The sequence below is a fragment of the mitochondrial genome of Saccostrea echinata (assembly GCF_033153115.1).
Source record: "Saccostrea echinata isolate ID107 mitochondrion, complete genome".
In the NCBI taxonomy this organism is placed as follows: Eukaryota; Metazoa; Mollusca; class Bivalvia; order Ostreida; family Ostreidae; genus Saccostrea; species Saccostrea echinata.
This window is the reverse complement of record NC_036478.1, coordinates 1-16,281: the sequence shown is the minus strand read 5'-3', so window position 1 is coordinate 16,281 and position 16,281 is coordinate 1. Positions and strand designations below refer to the sequence as shown.

The window sequence follows — 16,281 nt, the reverse complement described above, 5'->3', positions numbered from 1 at the left end:
AGTTTAGTTTTATAACTTTTTACTTTAGAAGGTACTCTAAGCCTAATAAAACAGCATTAGTACTATCCCTCCTGCGACATTTCATAAAATGCACCCAAAATTAGTAATAAGATCTTCAAAGGTAGGCTCAAAACTGTCTTCAACGGGCATAGCTCGAATAATTATTACACTAAACCAAATCCAAACTAACAAGTTAATCACCCTTCTAGCCAAAACTGCTATAACACAAAACCATATGAGATATTCAGCACAGCTTGCGACTACTACAAACTTAGCACAAAAATCAGTAAGAGGAGGAAAACCAGCAAAGCTTAGCCTTATAAATAAAAACCCTGAAAAATAAAAATTTGGTAGGGTAGCTCCTATTTGCTTAATAGTATCTGACATACAGAACCTTAGAATTAGCACTAAAAATAATATTCTTATAGAGTAACAGACAGCATAAAACATAAACACGCTTTTGCTAACCCTCAAACAAATTACCAGTAAACCTGTGTTATTAACAGAAGAATAGGATAAAAAAGTTTTAATATTAGTACAATTAAATATTGCGATAGGCCCGTAAAGAACTCTTGCAACCGCTCTAAGTACTATCAGTTCGTTTACGTGCTCGGCTATGTCAGCCTCAGCAAAAGGTATAGCTAAAATAAGAATAAATTTCTGAATTACCCCTGTTAAATAAATTCCAGGATAATGAAAATTTACAAACGCTCGAGGCACTCAAAAATGAAGCGGAAAAAGGCCTAGCTTTAAAATAAATCCCGTAGCCAAAAACATTAACCCCATACCTCCAAAAGAGGGTTCCCACAGCAAAAGACCGGAATAAAGAACTCTTGCGCTGCCTATAAATTGAACTACAAAATATGTAGCAGATCCTTTATACCACTGGTACATCCCAGTCAAGGACATTCCACAGCATAAAAATGGAACCAAGAAAATAGTGCTTAAATCTATCGCAACCCAAACTCAAAACACTCTAGTTACAAAATTAACAAGAAGTGCGAAGTAAACCCCAAGTATTATAAAAAGTATACCCGCTAAAGAATAATACATTCGAAATATCTCCCAATAAGCTTTAACGCTTTGAGTTAACTTCTTTTTTAACTAATATTACAGCTATACTTTATATAGTCTAAAATTTAAGCACCTATGTCAGGCTGACCCTTTCAAGGATATATTCAGATTTGAAGTCTAATAGTTTTTTTAACTTACAGCCCGAAATTAAGACAGAGACACAATTTTTGTACTCTTAAATTTGCAATTTACTGTTCTTTATTAAACTACTCTGCCTAAAGCCGTAACTAAGAAGAGACCTAGTCGCAGGAACTTTTAATTAACAGTCAAACGCTTTCAAATTTAAGCTACCCCTTCCACTAAACCTGCTTAACCATTACTTTGTACTTAACAGGAGTTGGACGAAAGTAAATTTTTGACAACCCTAAAAATAAAGACCTTTGAACCAGCATAACCACTAACTCCCAAATTAAAATAACACCAAATCACAATATTGTTTTAGGAGACAAAAATTTAGAATAAGCAACACCATAAGCCACCATTTTAGCCAAAGAGTGACAAACAACAGCCCCAACTAACGCATTTGCCAACATTCGAACCGTAAGAGTTACTGGACGAATAATCACCCTTAGAACTAATAAAGGAAAGTAAAGAAATGATTTTTCAACAGACTGCTTAAATTTAAGCGATTTTCTAAAAATATCAACATCTGTTTGTAAAATATTTACAGAGTAAAAAAGCCTAGGCATTAGACCTGCAACCACTTCTCATGAAGACAACCCAGGAAAACCTCAAGGCAAGATACCAATAAGTACTAGAGTAATTGTAAAGTCAAAAATTCATCTTAACCCTTCTCTAACCCCTCCTCCCAGAGCCCTAAAACGTTCTTTTTTACTGTGTATTCTTCTAACATAAATTTTTTTATAAATTCCCCATATTCTTATTGAATTAAATATTCCATTAGGGGAGCAAACAAAATACCTCATATAACAAAAAGAAAACACCACAAAAAATACAATTAACCCTAAAAATTGAATTCTCATTTCATTGCGACTGAAGCAGTTCCTAAAGAGTTACAATCTTCTATACTAGATATACTACACAACGACAACAAGCAGCAAATATAAATAAACACAACTTTAACTTACAAGAAAATTTAAAAGCTTCCTCATAAATCTCATTTGAACAACAACTCCACTAAAGGGTAAAATAGAAAAAACACGGAAAGCATATCTCGCGGAGTAACCTCTTCAAACAAAACAACATCGTCCTCTGGAACTGGTCCGTGAGCTAATTGACAATATAAAGCGAATCTGTAAACTCCCCTTGCAAAGAAGTAAACAACCAGAAACAAAAAGCTTCAAGGTCCCACAGAGATCACTCTCACTACTGCTAAAACCTCCCTAATAATGGTAGGACAAGGAGGCACCCCCAGGTTTATCATAATAAAAACGAGCCACATAAAAGTTAAAATGGGAGTAGTACGGCAAGCACCACTTATTATTTTTAAGTTTCGAGTGTGAGTTAACTCTCTTCTTATCCCACATAAAGCAAAAAGTCCTGAAGAAATAAACCCATGACCCATAAGTATAATGAAGGCGGAAGTTAATCCGACCTCTAAACAGCTAAACAACCCAATAATACAAAATGCTATGTGGGAAACTGAAGAGTATGCAATTATCTTTTTCACATCGCTTTGCCGCGAACATATGAAAGCTGCATAAACTCTTCCAGTTAAAGAAAATGAAATTACCAATAATCCAAATTTTTCTAGTCTATAAGAAAACACAGATATTATTCGAAGAATTCCATAACCCCCTAACTTAAGGAGAATTCCGGCTAACACAATAGAACCTCCAACGGGAGCCTGCACATGAGCTTTAGGAAGCCATGTATGAGCAGGATAAGCAGGAAATTTAACTAAAAATCCCGAAAAACATATAATTCAAAACCATCAATCAATGTGTAGTTTAGGCGTTGTAAACCAGAGAAATCTTGTCCCCAGCTCACACTCTATGAAGATGATTACAAAAAGCAAAGGAAGAGAGCCCCCAACAGTATAGGCACTGATATAACGAATTGCCGGAATACGCTCAGGTTGCTGCCCCCAAATGGCAATAATTGCTACTATCGGAATTAAAGTTCTTTCAAACAGTACATAAAAAATAGACATCATATTTACCAGAAAACAACCCACCAAAAAAATGCAAAGTAGAAGTATTAACCACACAAACCTTTTGTAGTCTCCTCGCAGTGTTCCCATAGACCCCCTAGCTAAAATTCTTACACCACATACCCAAAAGGTAAGTGTTACCATTCTGGATCTGAAAATATCACTAGTTAAGTATTCACTATAAGACTCCCAAGAAATACCGGGACCAGACCATATAGACATTCTGTAAATTGATCAGAAAGCTATTAAATTTGCAACAGCTATTAACTGATCTTTTTTATTTAAGAATAAAACCATTAAAGAAGACCCTAAAACTAAGTATAACAAACCCATTAACCTAAAACTATTATTTTAGTATCTTCAACGCCACAAGTTGATGTTTTTATAAACTATTTAAGCAGTTATACAAATTATAAATGACTATACTCTTTTAGCTCTATACGGTTTTCTATGCTTTCAACGACGAAGCGTATTTCGTTCCGGTTTAGACATTACAACCACCGCTACCATAACAACTAGTAAAACTGGAGCCAAAAACCTAATTACCTGCCCATGCGCCCTTAACATTCCGCTAGAGTCTCACGGGCTGAATAAATCAGGACCTGAGTATCCATACGCAGATATAGACCAAAAAATGTAAATTCTTAGCCCAGTGATATAGGAAACTCTTGCAAGGCAGTATCTTTGACCTCGGCCTTCAAATTTTTTAGGAAAAAAGGTCACGAAATAGCCAATTACAGCGGTAATTCCACTTACATAAACCATAAAAGAAAGTAAAGACAAAAAATCACTACAATTTTCTCCAACTTCCGCGAGAATTGCCAACCTGAGAAATACCCCAAAAAAGAATAAGGTAGAAGCATATAAAGTTCCTAACACAAGCATACCCAAAGCAAGAAAAACAACAACTTTCACAAACTAAAATACTACGTATACAGTACCCAAGCCCAAACTAGCTCCAACTCCAGAGGTTACAGACCCCCGCTGAATTACATTATGGAAATCAGAAAGATACTCTAAACCTACCTCCAAAGTTCTAACCGGAATGGAAACTTCAGCTACGTTTTCCCCATCTCTAGATACCCCAGAAAATCTAGTTCTACCTTTTTCACTTACAAGAGAACGTGAACTCAAATCTAAAAAAATTATACCATAAATTCACTTAGGCTGGAGTTCGTAGAACTTTGTTAAAATTAACTGTAATACAGTCCCTGCGACTACCCCACCTACCACCAGCAAATAGGGACAGAATCAAGCTTCACTAGAGGAAAGCACCTCAAAAAAGAACCCGCCAGAAGACCTTAATAAGACAAACTCTCCTCCAATTAAACCTATAAACACTAAAAATACGCCCGGAGCAGACAGTGTCAAAGTCTCTCGCGCCCCTAAAAAGTCTCGAATTCCGTGCTTAGCTAACCTGGTTACGCCGACAAGAACCCGGACCGAATAGAGAGCAGTTAGACCGATACCTAGATACATTAAGCCCCCTATAAACCAAGAATTTCTTGAGTAACCAGATGCAACAATTGACTCTTTAGAAGCATACCCAGCAGTCCCCGGAATTCCTATCAAAGAAATTCTTCCTATGAATAACCCAAAAACAGCTGAGGGGGATAAACTAGCAACACTTATACCAAATCTTCTAAAAAATTGGTTACCCGCGTTATGCCTGATTATTGATCCAACTCTTAAAAACATTCCAGCTTTGAAAAAAGCATGACACACCAAATGTATGAAGGCTAACTCAACTTCCCCTAGGCCTAACCTAAAAGCCATAATTCCTAATTGCCTTAGTGTTGATAATGCAACAACTTTTTTTACATCCCTCTCCATAACTGCCCTTACTCCTGCAATAGTAGTTGTGATGATACCAACCCCTATTAACAACCTACAAGCTGCATTAGAACTTAATCAAAAAGTAGACGATCGAATCAGCAGATAAATTCCAGCAGTCACTAGAGTAGAAGAATGAACTAACGAAGAAACTGGAGTTGGAGCCATTATCGCAGCAGGAAGTCACCTTCTAAAAGGTACTTGAGCCCTTTTAGTAATACACCCTACAATAAAGATAAATCTTCAGCAATAGGGTTTTATATCTAAGCTTAAATCAGATGCTATACACATACCAGCTGTTCTACAAATTAATAAGGCGTCTCCAATACGGTTAGTTAAAGCAGTAATTATTGGCGCATCAAAAGACTTTTTCCCCTCGTAGTACATTACCAGTAAAAAAGAAGTAACCCCCAACCAGTCTCACCCTAGTAGCACCACTGGTATTGACCTAGCCACCACCAAAACAAGCATTGACGAGACGAAGGAATACAGAGTTAAGTTAAACTGCTTTTCTGTATCTTCTGAGCCTATGTAAACCCTTATAAAAAATCCTACACACCCAGAAATTATTATGATCACTCTTATAAACAAAGCAGCAATTCAATCCAAGCAAAGGTCTAGCCTTACTGAGACTATAGAAACATGACCTAATTCCCAACAAAACCAAAAACTTAAGCTACAATTAGCCATAACTGCAGCAAGTAACCTAAAAAAAGCCCTAAACACTATTGATACTCATGAATTTAGTAGTACCATAACCCAGTTAACCTTAGAGCCAACCTAAGCACACATACTGGGTAACATTTTAATATTTAGTTAGAGTTAATTCTAATGTTTAGGATTATCTCCTCTTTCAACAGTCCTTTCGTACAAGTCGAAAGAAATTTCTAAAAGAAGATAGAAACCGACCTGGCTTACGCCGGTCTGAACTCAAATCACGTAAGGTATTAAAGGTCGAACAGACCCACTTCCAAAGCCTCTACGCCTTAGAGTTATCATCCTTAATTCAACATCGAGGTGCCAATCCCATTAGCCAATACGAGCTCTACTAATGGATAAGCCTGTTATCCCCGGCGTAACTTCTCCCATGATCGGACTTGCCGGGTCTACACCAGACAGTTACTTTTAACAAATAAGAAGGTTAAGTTTTACTTCCTAGGCGCCCCACCTAAAAATCTTATAGCTCTTAATAAGTAAGTTTTTAAAAGCTGCACGGGGTCTTCTTGTCTAACTTTCACATGAAGGTATCTTCACCTTCAGTCCAATTTCGTCATACAAAGCAAGAGACAGTTTGACCCTCGTCAATCCATTCATGCAGGCCTACAATTAAAAGGCAAGGAATTTCGCTACCTTGGCACCCTCACGCTAGGGCGGCCGTTTACAACTTTGCACTGGGCAGGTACTGCTAAGAGTAAAGTTTCTCCTAGTGATGTTTTTGTTAAACAGGCGAGGCCAAGTATTTGCCGAGTTCCTTTTGCTATGTTTTTTTTCATAAATTTCTTTTATAAAATTTTAACTTAAGCCTAACATACGCCGGGATTTAAAACTTCAAGTTTTTTAGGGCTTAGGAGCATTACTTACTACATTTACTTAAGGTTTACTTAATTACCTTCTTAGAATATATGGGATATTATTTTAATTAGAACCCCCGGAAACTCATTCTTACTCACTTACACTTATCTCACCCTTTACTACACTACTACTACTATAATATTCTATACTCATACTATATTATGTTATCACAGTTTTTCCTTATGTTATATTATTTTTCTCTCTCTTACTATACGAATCACAAAAAAATTTTTTTAAAAAAATTAATTTTTTTAAAAAAAAAGGTTTTAAAACCTAAAGCACAAAACTTTATTTAAAACTGCTTACCTTTAATAACTTATCTTCTAAGAGCGATACGCCATAAATGTGCGTGCCTTTAGCATGACAAGCCAACGTACTTACCTATACTAATCGCTCTTTTATAGTGCTTTACTCCCCATAAGAGTATAGAGAATAAACTCCAGACTCCGGATTTCGCATAATCCCTACCATTAAACCCAGCGCCAAAGAAGTTTCACATGCTACCAACACCAGAAACATAAATAACCCATAAGCAGGAATGTACCTTTCAGCGTACATTATTATTGCTCCAAGACCAACACATGCCCCCTCAACTAAAATTAAGTATCTTAAAAAATTTGAAAAATGCTTTAACATAGCTGCCACTAAAACACATACTGTAATTCTATATAAAACAAACGACGAACTCATTTTTAAACTTTAGACACAAAAAAAATTAGACAATAAACCCCTAAGATAAACGGAAGAAGACTAGCTCAACATGCTATTATCAAGAAATCATAACGTAGCCGAGGTAAGGCTGCACGAGATCAAATGAAGAAAAATACGAGTAATATCACCTTAAAAAATGCTCAACAGAGCCCGGCCACATTTAGTATATTAGGGGTTTGAAAGAATCTAAAAACAGTAACAGAGCACAGCAATAGAATTATTCCGTACTCCGCAATGAATAAAAGAGCAAAACCTCCAGCAGAATACTCAGTATTAAAACCAGAAACAAGCTCAGATTCCGCTTCCACTAAATCAAATGGTGCTCGATTTGCTTCAGCTAAACAAACAGTTAACCACAACAACACGACCGGAGGGCAAAAAAACCTTCATCAAACAGACCACCCAGATTCAGCAATAAAAAAGAATCTTATTCTTCCCCTCAGAATTACCACCACAATTAAACAAATCCTCAAGCAAATCTCGTAAGAAATAACTTGTGCAAATCCGCGCACGCCACCAATTCCGGCATACTTAGAATTTGAAGACCACCCACTTATGATAGCAATGTGAGCATTTAGCCTGCTTACAACCAAAAAAAATAAAATATCATTAGAAGATCAGCTGGATAAAGCAAAAGACGGAAAAATTTGCCACCCTAAAAGACATAACATTAAAGAAATAGAAGGAATCGCTAAAAAAATAATTCTAGCAGAATTGGCCGGAACTACGAATTCCTTTATAAAAAGCTTAACCCCATCTGTAATAGGCTGAGCAAACCCTAAAAACCTTGTTTTATCTGGACCAAGCCGAACCCCAAAAGATCTTAAACTTTTTCGTTCTATTAAAGTGAAATAAGCCACCCTAAGTAAAACCCCTAAGTATACAAACACAGTTGTTAAAGTTAAGTATAAGTAATATGAGACTTTCACAAGTTCGGGAGAGTAAACTCATTGCGAAAATGCAAACTTCGTCTTTTATATTAAAGTACCGAACTTTATGTCAATGGGTTAGGGCTCATATTAAACCATCCTAACAGCTTCAGTGTCATACCTTAACTTAGGCTACTTACCCAACCAGATAGGCGCAACACACCCTCTTTCGAAACCTAAATTCGACGTACTTATAATCATACTAACCTAGCCTACCCAATTTAGTCCCTGAAGTCGGAGATTACACCCACACTCGAGTTAAAAGCTCGAAGCTCTTCTTAAGCTACGACCCCCCCTTCACATCTAGTTTTCATGTAAAGTTCATTTAATGGTCCCCTCCATTATCTCATAATACAGCCCATAAACCAAAATAAGGACAAACAACACAGCACCAGACCCTTCTGGCGACCAGCCGAATAAATCCTGAAAACAAGGAACCAGTAAAACAATTTCCACATCTCAAACTAAGAATAGAATCACCAGGTGAAAAAACCGAGAAGAAAAATCTCCTGGATTCTTAACAGAAATAAACCCGCACTCATATGGAGAAGACTTGTCTCAGTCATACCCTTCTTTAGGTAACCCAGAAAACCAACAAGAAAAAATAATAGGAACAACAGACAAAACTATAACAATTATCACTATCCTTAGAAGCATTTTATGTGCCAGCTTGAAATAACAAGCCCTTAAAGTACCAAAAACTTTCGTGCTTATACACCATAGCACATTTGTCATGCTTAATACTAACCTAACATAGCAAGGACTAGACTTAGCCAAGAATCGGGCCGAAACCGAGTGTAAATGTTCACTTCTTGCCAACGTTAAGCCAATTTGGGCGCTTTAATCGGAAAAAGAAAAATCTTTCTATTTAAGTGTTGTAAGCACCTGGTAATAATCTTATACTATTTTCCGATACCTACAGACCTTTAGTTATAGTATCACAAAAACTTAAGAGTCTAGAGTACTACTAATCCTAGCATAAAATGCCATCTTACTCTATTTTAGATAGTTACGTAATGTTTGTACGCCTCTACTCAATCAAATTAATTATACCCACCCTTAAAAGACAAGTTGTTAAATACTCTCATCAAAACGGACATTTTAAATCCAATTTCTCTATTTAAGGTATGTAATTATCAGAAAGCAATTAGCATGACCTTTAGCCAAACTGTTCACTTTTAAAGCTTTTATAACCGTTACGCACTTTGTTTTGCGCATAAAAATAACTTTAAAGCTGCACCTAAAAGCACTTTTTACGTAACCAGCTACACTAAAATTCGATATTGCATATCACATCTTTTAAGGGATTAGAAGATTCCTTACATCGTTAACCTTTATAAACCCTTAAAAAATCTTTTTAATTCAGGAAAAACCGCTAGGGTAAAGCCCCTCGAAAGGCCATTATACAAAAGGTACTAATAGAACTAAAGCTTTTTCACAATTATTAGCATCTTACCAGACCAGGTCGTAAGTATTTAGGCATTTCTAATTTTCCTATACTCTGCCTACTAAAAGTTTTTTATCAGAAAACACTCTTTATAAAATCTAAAGCCCACAAAGGAACTAGTGCTCCCAAAGCACTTATTATTATTTTAACTAGCCTCAGTTTATAGCCATGTGCGGTAATTTCCGCATTTTTTAAAGCTTAAATTTAACGCACTTCTCTGCCAACATAGCCAAGAAGGAGCACAAAATCGAATTGCGCCAATTGTAATTAGAAGTCACAGTGTAAGACCACTTATCCCCCTTTTGAACTGTAGAAAAGGGTTATTTACCACTTTCGAATTATGAAACCGACGTCCTTTTTTAGACTACTTTTCCAACCGCAACATTACAAAGTCGTCAAGTCGGACTCAATATCCGGCATCCTAAATGAAGCTCTTCTATAAATAGCTCAAGATCAGAGCATTAGTAAAATTATTGTAGTTCTGAACAAAAAAGCTAAACCAGTCATGTTAAGAAAGTTAAGAGCTCCACCCTCTCACCATGGTATTTTCAAGACACCAGCCTCTTTATGAGGAACTTTCTTATCCTGCAAAAGCTGCAATTAAGCCGCACCTTCGGGGCATGAGCCCGACGATCTAAATTTAATCCATCTTGCAAATTTATGCCATGACGTCTTCAAGCACTCTTATTCACTGCTCGAACACTCGACACCTTACAACTTCTACCCGAATTGGTATAAATCTATGCAAAGCTCCGCAAATTTCAGAACACTGACCCCAAAACACTCCCGGTATTTCTACCTTAACACTAGACTCCCTAAGTCGACCGGGAACAGCATCTGATTTAACACCAAAAGCCGGAACTGTTCATGAATGAATTACATCAAATGACGTAGTCAACACGCGACACCAAACAGAAAACGGCAGCACCATAGATTTATCAACGGTTAATAAACGCGGCTCTCCTAAATTTAACTCTTTTTCAGGAATCATATAAGAATTATAAGTAATTACCGCAAAATCCGAATACTCATACTCTCAATACCACTGATGCCCAATACATTTGACAGTAATAAGAGGAGTCTCTAACTCAGATATTGCATATAACAATCCTATGGAAGGTCAGGATAAAAAAGTCAAGATTAAAAGTGGAACAAAGCCTCAAATTCGCTCCAATGTGTGATCTGTTTGAACGTATAAAAACTGGTGAGGAGAAACTAAACATAATACTACCCTAAGTATAACAAAAATAAAAATTAAAGTTAAAACCGCGCAGTATATCCCGAACACCCACTGAATACGTATTCCAGCAAATGTTACTCTGTTTTGGAAATATATCTGACATCAATATCTCATTTTTATTAAATTTGAATTCATTTCCCATAACCATTGAACAGCATTTTTTCTCATTTAGCATTTGCTGCTGGAATAGAAAGCATGCAAAATAGATGAACAAATGTTCCAACTTGTCCAGCTAAAATTCATGCTCCTGCAGGTTCCTGAGAACCAATAATCCCTAAAAACATAAAATTTGCTACTCAAATAAAAAATAATGCTTCTCCAAGAGGGGAAATAACTATCCTTTGAGCTTTAGCATACTTACCTAAAGTTGGTAAAAGTGCAATTCCTAAAATAGCAGCAAACATAAGAGCAAGACCCCCTGCCTTATGAGGAACAGAACGTAAAATAGCATATGCATATAGAAAGTATCACTCCGGCTTAATAACTGCAGGAGTTTTTATTTTATTAATAGTTTGTCACTGAAGCGGATCAGCAGTGATCTTTGGGAAAGTAAATGCTAGTGCCGATAAAGCAGCTAACATAAATACAAACCCAACTAAATCTTTTGAAGTATAATATGGGTGAAAAGGTACAACTAACTCTGTAGTGTCTAGTCCTAAAGGATTCCTAGATCCATCATTGTGGAGAAGTACCACATGAATCAACCTTATCCCTAAAATCACAAATGGAAGTAAAAAGTGTAAAACAAATACCCGCTTAAGAGTAAAAGTTGAAATAGTAAAACCACCCTGAAACCACTCTAAAGCTCGAGCTCCCCCAGGAAATACTGTTATTATATTGGTAATTACCGTTAAACCCCAATATGATATTACCCCCCAAGGTAATACGTACCCTAAAAACCCTACCCCCATAGACAAAAGATAAAGAGTAACCCCGCTATACCAAACATGGGGAAGTTTTATATACCTTCCGTAATAAACACCACGTCCTACATGAATATAGATTAAAGCGAAAAATAAAGAAGCCCCAGCCATATGTGTTCTACGTAAAGCTCAACCATAATTAGCATCTCGCAAAATGTATCTTATTCTTTCAGTGGCTAAATTTCCGTCTGCAGTATAGTTTATTCTGAGTATAATACCCCTTAAAATTTGAATTGCTAAGGTAACAAATAGTATAGAACCTATGTTTCATCAGATATTTAAATTTGAAGGACAAGGATATTTTATAACCGAAAAGTACGCACTTTTTAAAAAATCGTTTCCGATACTCATCCACAAAATCAAGTGTTTACTTTACTTTTGTAAACTTTGCTTAGGTATTCGGACGGGAAACCTCCCTCTATAAAAGTGAAAATTTTATGTGCTATTTACACTAGCCCGAAATTTTAGTAACCACTAAAACCTGAGTTAAGTATTGGAGGAAAATTCCACATATTCTTCGACATCAACAAAGCCCATTTAACTCTGGCACAATACCTGCATCTACCGCAATTCTAAGAGCCTCAGATATAAATAATAAAAAACAAGGCAAGTCATACAATATCCACAAAATGTCAATACCAAATGGCTAAAACATACCCCAAATGACGACGAGTAGAATATTGTCGTAATAAAAGTCGAACTAAAGAGTAAAGCAACCCACATGTGCCGCCGATTACATGCATCCCATGAAGACCAGTTAGTATAAAAAAAGCACTTCCATACACCCCATCAGCAATAGAAAAAGAAGCCCAAGAGTACTCATCATACTGATTTTTCACAAAAAACCCAGATAAAAAAACTGTTATAATCAGCAATGCAACTGCATGCGTAAAATTTCCATCTTTCAGGTACTTGTGGCTAGATGTTACAGTACAAGATGAAGCTACCAGTAAAGCTGTATTATGTAAAGGAGCTTTTCTTCAGTCAAGACATTCAATTCCTACAGGAGGTCAACAACAGCCGATTTCAACAGAAGGAGACATAGACCTGTGAAAAAATGCCCAGAAGAATGAAAAAAATAGCATAAGCTCAGAAATTAAAAATAAAATAAAACCCAAAGAAATTCCTATTTGAACTTTTTTAGTATGAAACCCTTGAAAAGTAGACTCATTTACGATATCTCGAGTTCAGCCATATACTGTTATAGCAACAATAAGCACGCCCCAAAATAGGTGTCCGTAATCTACTTTGTTTACTCAACAAATAAAAATTGTAGCTAAACCTCATAACCCAATTCTTATTAAGACCGGCCAAGGCCTTGGATCCACAATATGAAAAGGAGTTCGGGGGATTTTTCGCCGGTGATAAAACCTTAACTTTTTAATTCCTGTATTTTGAATCATATACACTTTTTCTACCAAAGAAACCTTTTGTTTGGAAGACAAATATACTAATTTATACTAAAAGTGTCAGTTTAGCCTGATATTCACGCCTCTTGACCTATTACAAGAGCAGGTTCCCCTACCCTTACCATGTTACGACTTACCTCTCCTTTCGGCTAGGGTGACGGGCGATTTGCACGCACCATAGTAACGTCTCTTCAATAAAGCGAATTACTCTCTATTTACTCCCAAATCCCCCTCACCAAACTTAGAAAACTTGAGTATTTCAACTACAGGGCTTGATATAACTAAAAAATTGTCTCTCAGCAAACCCCTTACCCATAAGGAACGCTTCGACCTGACTTTGACTTAGAGCAGAGCACTAAACTTAGTGCATTATCCGCCTAAGGTGGCGCTTATTTTTTTCTACTCACATCATATACTTTGGACGGCAGTACGATACCATATAGGGTAGGTAAGATATCACGCGGATCATCGGATTAAGCGCCAAGAGCCTCTGGATGGCTTTATGGAACCGCCAAGTTCTTCGAGTTTTAAGCAGCTGCTCGTAGTACCCCAGCAACCAACTAATTCTTTAATAGCCGTTATTCTTGGCGTTATGGAATAATTGGGTATCAAATCCAGGTTTATTCCCATAATTTCGCGGAATCATCTTCATGCAAGCAAAGAACCTCCTCCAAGTTTTACTTAAAATTTGACTTCTATAACTTGGCGTATGTCATATGCACTCTGTACTGACTAACCGCCTCTAGGCTGTACCTCTATTAATCCTTCTTCAAAGGGTATGACCGCAGCTGCTGGCACCCATTTTAGCTTATTATTGATTAGTTTCTTGTTCGTTTCAAGCGCTAACTTATTGAGTCCAGGGCTGTTCACTTGAGTTGTGATTCTTTTCGCGTCATCATCCGATACTTATGCTTATACCACTACATACTCACCTTTTAGGGGCAGTAATTAAATTTATCTCTTCTATTAAATTAGCACATTACGAAAATCTCCTACATTGTGTATATCAAAGAACTCTTGATTAACAGTATACCAGAACCAAATATTTTATTTTATACGAAACCTTTTTTCTATTCCGCATCAGTTTTTGCCTTAACAAATTTAGGACTTACAAGGCCCCCGTAATATACTTTATACTAAAACTGATTTTCTGAATAAACATAAACAACTTAAGTTACAAATCTCAGCTTATTTTAAGTGCCTATAAGAAAAATCCTACTTTTTCTTACTTTAAGAAGCACAAAAAAATTTTTATAATACTTCAAAAATATTTTTGTGAAAAAGTTTTAAACTTAGACAACTTAGCTTTAGCTAAGTTTGTTTAAGCACAAAATTTTGTAGCATTATCCCAAATTTAAGTACCCACCAACTTGCTTACAGACGTGTACCTAAATACTTCTTTGCTGGGTCTTTTAGTATTTTTGCCGACTCCAGAGCAGCATGCTTTGGAAGATTTACCATCACTGACCACTCAGGAGAGCTTGAACTATTCCGAACCGAAACCACAGGCCGGTGGGCGATAAAAGCTTCTCACACTAAAAATACAAAAAATAGTAAAGAAGCTGTACTTAAGTGTGACCCAAAAGTAGATACTTTGTTTCAAAATCAAAACTGGTCTGGGTAGTCCGCCACCCGACGAGGTATTCCCGCTAGCCCTAAAAAGTGATGGGGTAGGAAAGCAATGTTAACACCTAAAAACATAGCAACAAAGTGTCTCTTTATCTTCTGACGATGAAGCATAACACGAGAAAATAAAGGAAATCAGTGAGTAAAGCCAGCCAAAATTGTAAAAACAGCTCCCATTGATAAAACATAATGGAAATGCCCAGTTACGAAATAAGTGTCATGGAGAGTTACATCAATTGAAGCACTAGATAAAATAAGCCCAGTTAATCCACCGATTGTGAACAAGACAATAAAACCAGTAGACCAAAGCATAGGAGCATGTGTTGATACCTGTGACCCCATTATTGTAGCAATTCAAGCAAACACTTTAATTCCAGTTGGAACAGCAATAATTACAGTTGCCGCCCTAAAATAAGCTCGTGTATCGATATCCATGCCGGCAACGAACATGTGGTGCCCCCATACAATAAAACCTAAGAACCCAATGTTTAGTATAGCATAAAACATTCCCATATTACCATAAGCTGTTTTTTTTCTAGACCAAAAGCACAAAACATGGGAAATTATTCCAAACCCAGGAAGAATTAAGACATATACTTCAGGGTGACCAAAAAATCAAAACAAGTGCTGAAATAAAACTGGATCTCCGCCACCTACAGGATCAAAAAACGAAGTGTTAAAATGTCGATCTGTCAAAAGCATGGTAAGACCCCCTGCTAACACAGGCAAAGTTGTTAGTAATAGAAAAGAAGTTACTTTAATTGATCACGGAAATAACCTTAATAAGTGACCGTCTACAGAACGCATGTTTTTAATAGTTACTATAAAATTGATTGAACTAAAAATTGAACTAAGACCAGCTAAGTGAAGCCTTAAAATAGCTAAGTCTATACACATTCCATGATAAGAAAAAGTAGACAATGGGGGGTAAATAGTTCAGCCAGCACCAACTCCATTTTCTACAAATCCCGATATTCCTATAAAATAAAGAGATGCAGGCAAAACCCAAAACCTAAAAGCGTTAACTCGAGGAAACTGCATATCAGGAACCTCTAGCATTAGTGGGACTAGCCAGTTCCCAAAACCTCCAATTATAACGGGCATTACAAAGAAGAAAATCATTACTAAAGCGTGTATAGTTACTACAGCATTATAACAAACAGGATCTAAAAACTTAGCCCCCGGATTAAATAGTCTTCATCGAATTAGAGATCTAAATCTAGTCCCAGCCAAAACCGACCAAAACCCAAAAACCATATAAAACCTACCAATGTCTAGGTGATTTGTGGACATAATGTACTCCCGCTTACCGTAAAGTAGAACAGGGCAAGGAATAAATCATTTCAAATTGTGTGTCTTAGTAGCATCTAAGAACTCATAAACTCCGGACATGTTTTTTATCAT

The 16,281-nt window shown here is 36.5% G+C and overlaps 12 protein-coding genes and 26 non-coding genes across 38 annotated transcripts; all 38 read right to left on the bottom strand. All coding sequences in view use genetic code 5, as the record gives it.

Annotated features, from left to right (window-relative positions):
- Window positions 1-42: 42 nt before the first annotated feature.
- ND2 (NADH dehydrogenase subunit 2) lies at window positions 43-1,053 on the bottom strand. Its single transcript has one exon. It carries the CDS (start codon window positions 1,051-1,053, stop codon window positions 43-45), a length of 1,011 nt encoding a protein of 336 aa, YP_009445975.1.
- Window positions 1,054-1,152: 99 nt separating this feature from the next.
- On the bottom strand, window positions 1,153-1,218 carry CYD89_mgt23. Its single transcript has one exon. It is a non-coding gene; the product is annotated as a tRNA-Trp (tRNA).
- A 6-nt stretch (window positions 1,219-1,224) lies between these two features.
- On the bottom strand, window positions 1,225-1,290 carry CYD89_mgt22. Its single transcript has one exon. It is a non-coding gene; the product is annotated as a tRNA-Cys (tRNA).
- Window positions 1,291-1,304: 14 nt separating this feature from the next.
- On the bottom strand, window positions 1,305-1,371 carry CYD89_mgt21. The gene has a single exon. It is a non-coding gene; the product is annotated as a tRNA-Asn (tRNA).
- A 2-nt stretch (window positions 1,372-1,373) lies between these two features.
- Window positions 1,374-2,057, bottom strand: ATP6 (ATP synthase F0 subunit 6). The gene has a single exon. The coding sequence runs from the start codon at window positions 2,055-2,057 to the stop codon at window positions 1,374-1,376; it is 684 nt and encodes a 227-aa protein (YP_009445974.1).
- Window positions 2,058-2,122, bottom strand: CYD89_mgt20. The gene has a single exon. It is a non-coding gene; the product is annotated as a tRNA-Tyr (tRNA).
- Window positions 2,123-2,170: 48 nt separating this feature from the next.
- Window positions 2,171-3,520, bottom strand: ND4 (NADH dehydrogenase subunit 4). Its single transcript has one exon. It carries the CDS (start codon window positions 3,518-3,520, stop codon window positions 2,171-2,173), a length of 1,350 nt encoding a protein of 449 aa, YP_009445973.1.
- Window position 3,521: 1 nt separating this feature from the next.
- Window positions 3,522-3,586, bottom strand: CYD89_mgt19. The gene has a single exon. It is a non-coding gene; the product is annotated as a tRNA-His (tRNA).
- Window positions 3,587-3,607: 21 nt separating this feature from the next.
- On the bottom strand, window positions 3,608-4,072 carry ND6 (NADH dehydrogenase subunit 6). The gene has a single exon. It carries the CDS (start codon window positions 4,070-4,072, stop codon window positions 3,608-3,610), a length of 465 nt encoding a protein of 154 aa, YP_009445972.1.
- Window positions 4,073-4,105: 33 nt separating this feature from the next.
- ND5 (NADH dehydrogenase subunit 5) lies at window positions 4,106-5,776 on the bottom strand. Its single transcript has one exon. The coding sequence runs from the start codon at window positions 5,774-5,776 to the stop codon at window positions 4,106-4,108; it is 1,671 nt and encodes a 556-aa protein (YP_009445971.1).
- A 102-nt stretch (window positions 5,777-5,878) lies between these two features.
- CYD89_mgr01 lies at window positions 5,879-6,526 on the bottom strand. The gene has a single exon. It is a non-coding gene; the product is annotated as a 16S ribosomal RNA (ribosomal RNA).
- Window positions 6,527-6,918: 392 nt separating this feature from the next.
- On the bottom strand, window positions 6,919-6,988 carry CYD89_mgt18. The gene has a single exon. It is a non-coding gene; the product is annotated as a tRNA-Asp (tRNA).
- A 12-nt stretch (window positions 6,989-7,000) lies between these two features.
- On the bottom strand, window positions 7,001-7,282 carry ND4L (NADH dehydrogenase subunit 4L). Its single transcript has one exon. It carries the CDS (start codon window positions 7,280-7,282, stop codon window positions 7,001-7,003), a length of 282 nt encoding a protein of 93 aa, YP_009445970.1.
- A 2-nt stretch (window positions 7,283-7,284) lies between these two features.
- Window positions 7,285-8,145, bottom strand: ND1 (NADH dehydrogenase subunit 1). Its single transcript has one exon. The coding sequence runs from the start codon at window positions 8,143-8,145 to the stop codon at window positions 7,285-7,287; it is 861 nt and encodes a 286-aa protein (YP_009445969.1).
- Window positions 8,146-8,232: 87 nt separating this feature from the next.
- CYD89_mgt17 lies at window positions 8,233-8,297 on the bottom strand. The gene has a single exon. It is a non-coding gene; the product is annotated as a tRNA-Ala (tRNA).
- A 9-nt stretch (window positions 8,298-8,306) lies between these two features.
- On the bottom strand, window positions 8,307-8,374 carry CYD89_mgt16. The gene has a single exon. It is a non-coding gene; the product is annotated as a tRNA-Phe (tRNA).
- On the bottom strand, window positions 8,375-8,444 carry CYD89_mgt15. The gene has a single exon. It is a non-coding gene; the product is annotated as a tRNA-Leu (tRNA).
- Window positions 8,445-8,461: 17 nt separating this feature from the next.
- Window positions 8,462-8,525, bottom strand: CYD89_mgt14. The gene has a single exon. It is a non-coding gene; the product is annotated as a tRNA-Lys (tRNA).
- Window positions 8,526-8,535: 10 nt separating this feature from the next.
- On the bottom strand, window positions 8,536-8,889 carry ND3 (NADH dehydrogenase subunit 3). Its single transcript has one exon. It carries the CDS (start codon window positions 8,887-8,889, stop codon window positions 8,536-8,538), a length of 354 nt encoding a protein of 117 aa, YP_009445968.1.
- A 3-nt stretch (window positions 8,890-8,892) lies between these two features.
- Window positions 8,893-8,959, bottom strand: CYD89_mgt13. Its single transcript has one exon. It is a non-coding gene; the product is annotated as a tRNA-Gln (tRNA).
- A 26-nt stretch (window positions 8,960-8,985) lies between these two features.
- CYD89_mgt12 lies at window positions 8,986-9,050 on the bottom strand. The gene has a single exon. It is a non-coding gene; the product is annotated as a tRNA-Arg (tRNA).
- Window positions 9,051-9,076: 26 nt separating this feature from the next.
- Window positions 9,077-9,144, bottom strand: CYD89_mgt11. Its single transcript has one exon. It is a non-coding gene; the product is annotated as a tRNA-Val (tRNA).
- A 45-nt stretch (window positions 9,145-9,189) lies between these two features.
- Window positions 9,190-9,777, bottom strand: CYD89_mgr02. Its single transcript has one exon. It is a non-coding gene; the product is annotated as a 16S ribosomal RNA (ribosomal RNA).
- CYD89_mgt10 lies at window positions 9,777-9,838 on the bottom strand. Its single transcript has one exon. It is a non-coding gene; the product is annotated as a tRNA-Pro (tRNA).
- Window positions 9,839-9,843: 5 nt separating this feature from the next.
- On the bottom strand, window positions 9,844-9,909 carry CYD89_mgt09. The gene has a single exon. It is a non-coding gene; the product is annotated as a tRNA-Leu (tRNA).
- Window position 9,910: 1 nt separating this feature from the next.
- Window positions 9,911-9,980, bottom strand: CYD89_mgt08. The gene has a single exon. It is a non-coding gene; the product is annotated as a tRNA-Ser (tRNA).
- Window positions 9,981-9,989: 9 nt separating this feature from the next.
- Window positions 9,990-10,053, bottom strand: CYD89_mgt07. Its single transcript has one exon. It is a non-coding gene; the product is annotated as a tRNA-Met (tRNA).
- Window positions 10,054-10,188: 135 nt separating this feature from the next.
- Window positions 10,189-10,261, bottom strand: CYD89_mgt06. The gene has a single exon. It is a non-coding gene; the product is annotated as a tRNA-Ser (tRNA).
- Window positions 10,262-10,264: 3 nt separating this feature from the next.
- Window positions 10,265-10,334, bottom strand: CYD89_mgt05. The gene has a single exon. It is a non-coding gene; the product is annotated as a tRNA-Met (tRNA).
- Window positions 10,335-10,337: 3 nt separating this feature from the next.
- On the bottom strand, window positions 10,338-11,033 carry COX2 (cytochrome c oxidase subunit II). Its single transcript has one exon. The coding sequence runs from the start codon at window positions 11,031-11,033 to the stop codon at window positions 10,338-10,340; it is 696 nt and encodes a 231-aa protein (YP_009445967.1).
- Window positions 11,034-11,038: 5 nt separating this feature from the next.
- On the bottom strand, window positions 11,039-12,148 carry CYTB (cytochrome b). Its single transcript has one exon. It carries the CDS (start codon window positions 12,146-12,148, stop codon window positions 11,039-11,041), a length of 1,110 nt encoding a protein of 369 aa, YP_009445966.1.
- Window positions 12,149-12,239: 91 nt separating this feature from the next.
- Window positions 12,240-12,303, bottom strand: CYD89_mgt04. The gene has a single exon. It is a non-coding gene; the product is annotated as a tRNA-Glu (tRNA).
- A 26-nt stretch (window positions 12,304-12,329) lies between these two features.
- On the bottom strand, window positions 12,330-12,399 carry CYD89_mgt03. Its single transcript has one exon. It is a non-coding gene; the product is annotated as a tRNA-Ile (tRNA).
- A 15-nt stretch (window positions 12,400-12,414) lies between these two features.
- Window positions 12,415-13,245, bottom strand: COX3 (cytochrome c oxidase subunit III). Its single transcript has one exon. It carries the CDS (start codon window positions 13,243-13,245, stop codon window positions 12,415-12,417), a length of 831 nt encoding a protein of 276 aa, YP_009445965.1.
- Window position 13,246: 1 nt separating this feature from the next.
- Window positions 13,247-13,312, bottom strand: CYD89_mgt02. The gene has a single exon. It is a non-coding gene; the product is annotated as a tRNA-Gly (tRNA).
- Window positions 13,313-13,344: 32 nt separating this feature from the next.
- On the bottom strand, window positions 13,345-14,302 carry CYD89_mgr03. Its single transcript has one exon. It is a non-coding gene; the product is annotated as a 12S ribosomal RNA (ribosomal RNA).
- A 28-nt stretch (window positions 14,303-14,330) lies between these two features.
- CYD89_mgt01 lies at window positions 14,331-14,397 on the bottom strand. Its single transcript has one exon. It is a non-coding gene; the product is annotated as a tRNA-Thr (tRNA).
- A 228-nt stretch (window positions 14,398-14,625) lies between these two features.
- On the bottom strand, window positions 14,626-16,281 carry COX1 (cytochrome c oxidase subunit I). The gene has a single exon. It carries the CDS (start codon window positions 16,279-16,281, stop codon window positions 14,626-14,628), a length of 1,656 nt encoding a protein of 551 aa, YP_009445964.1.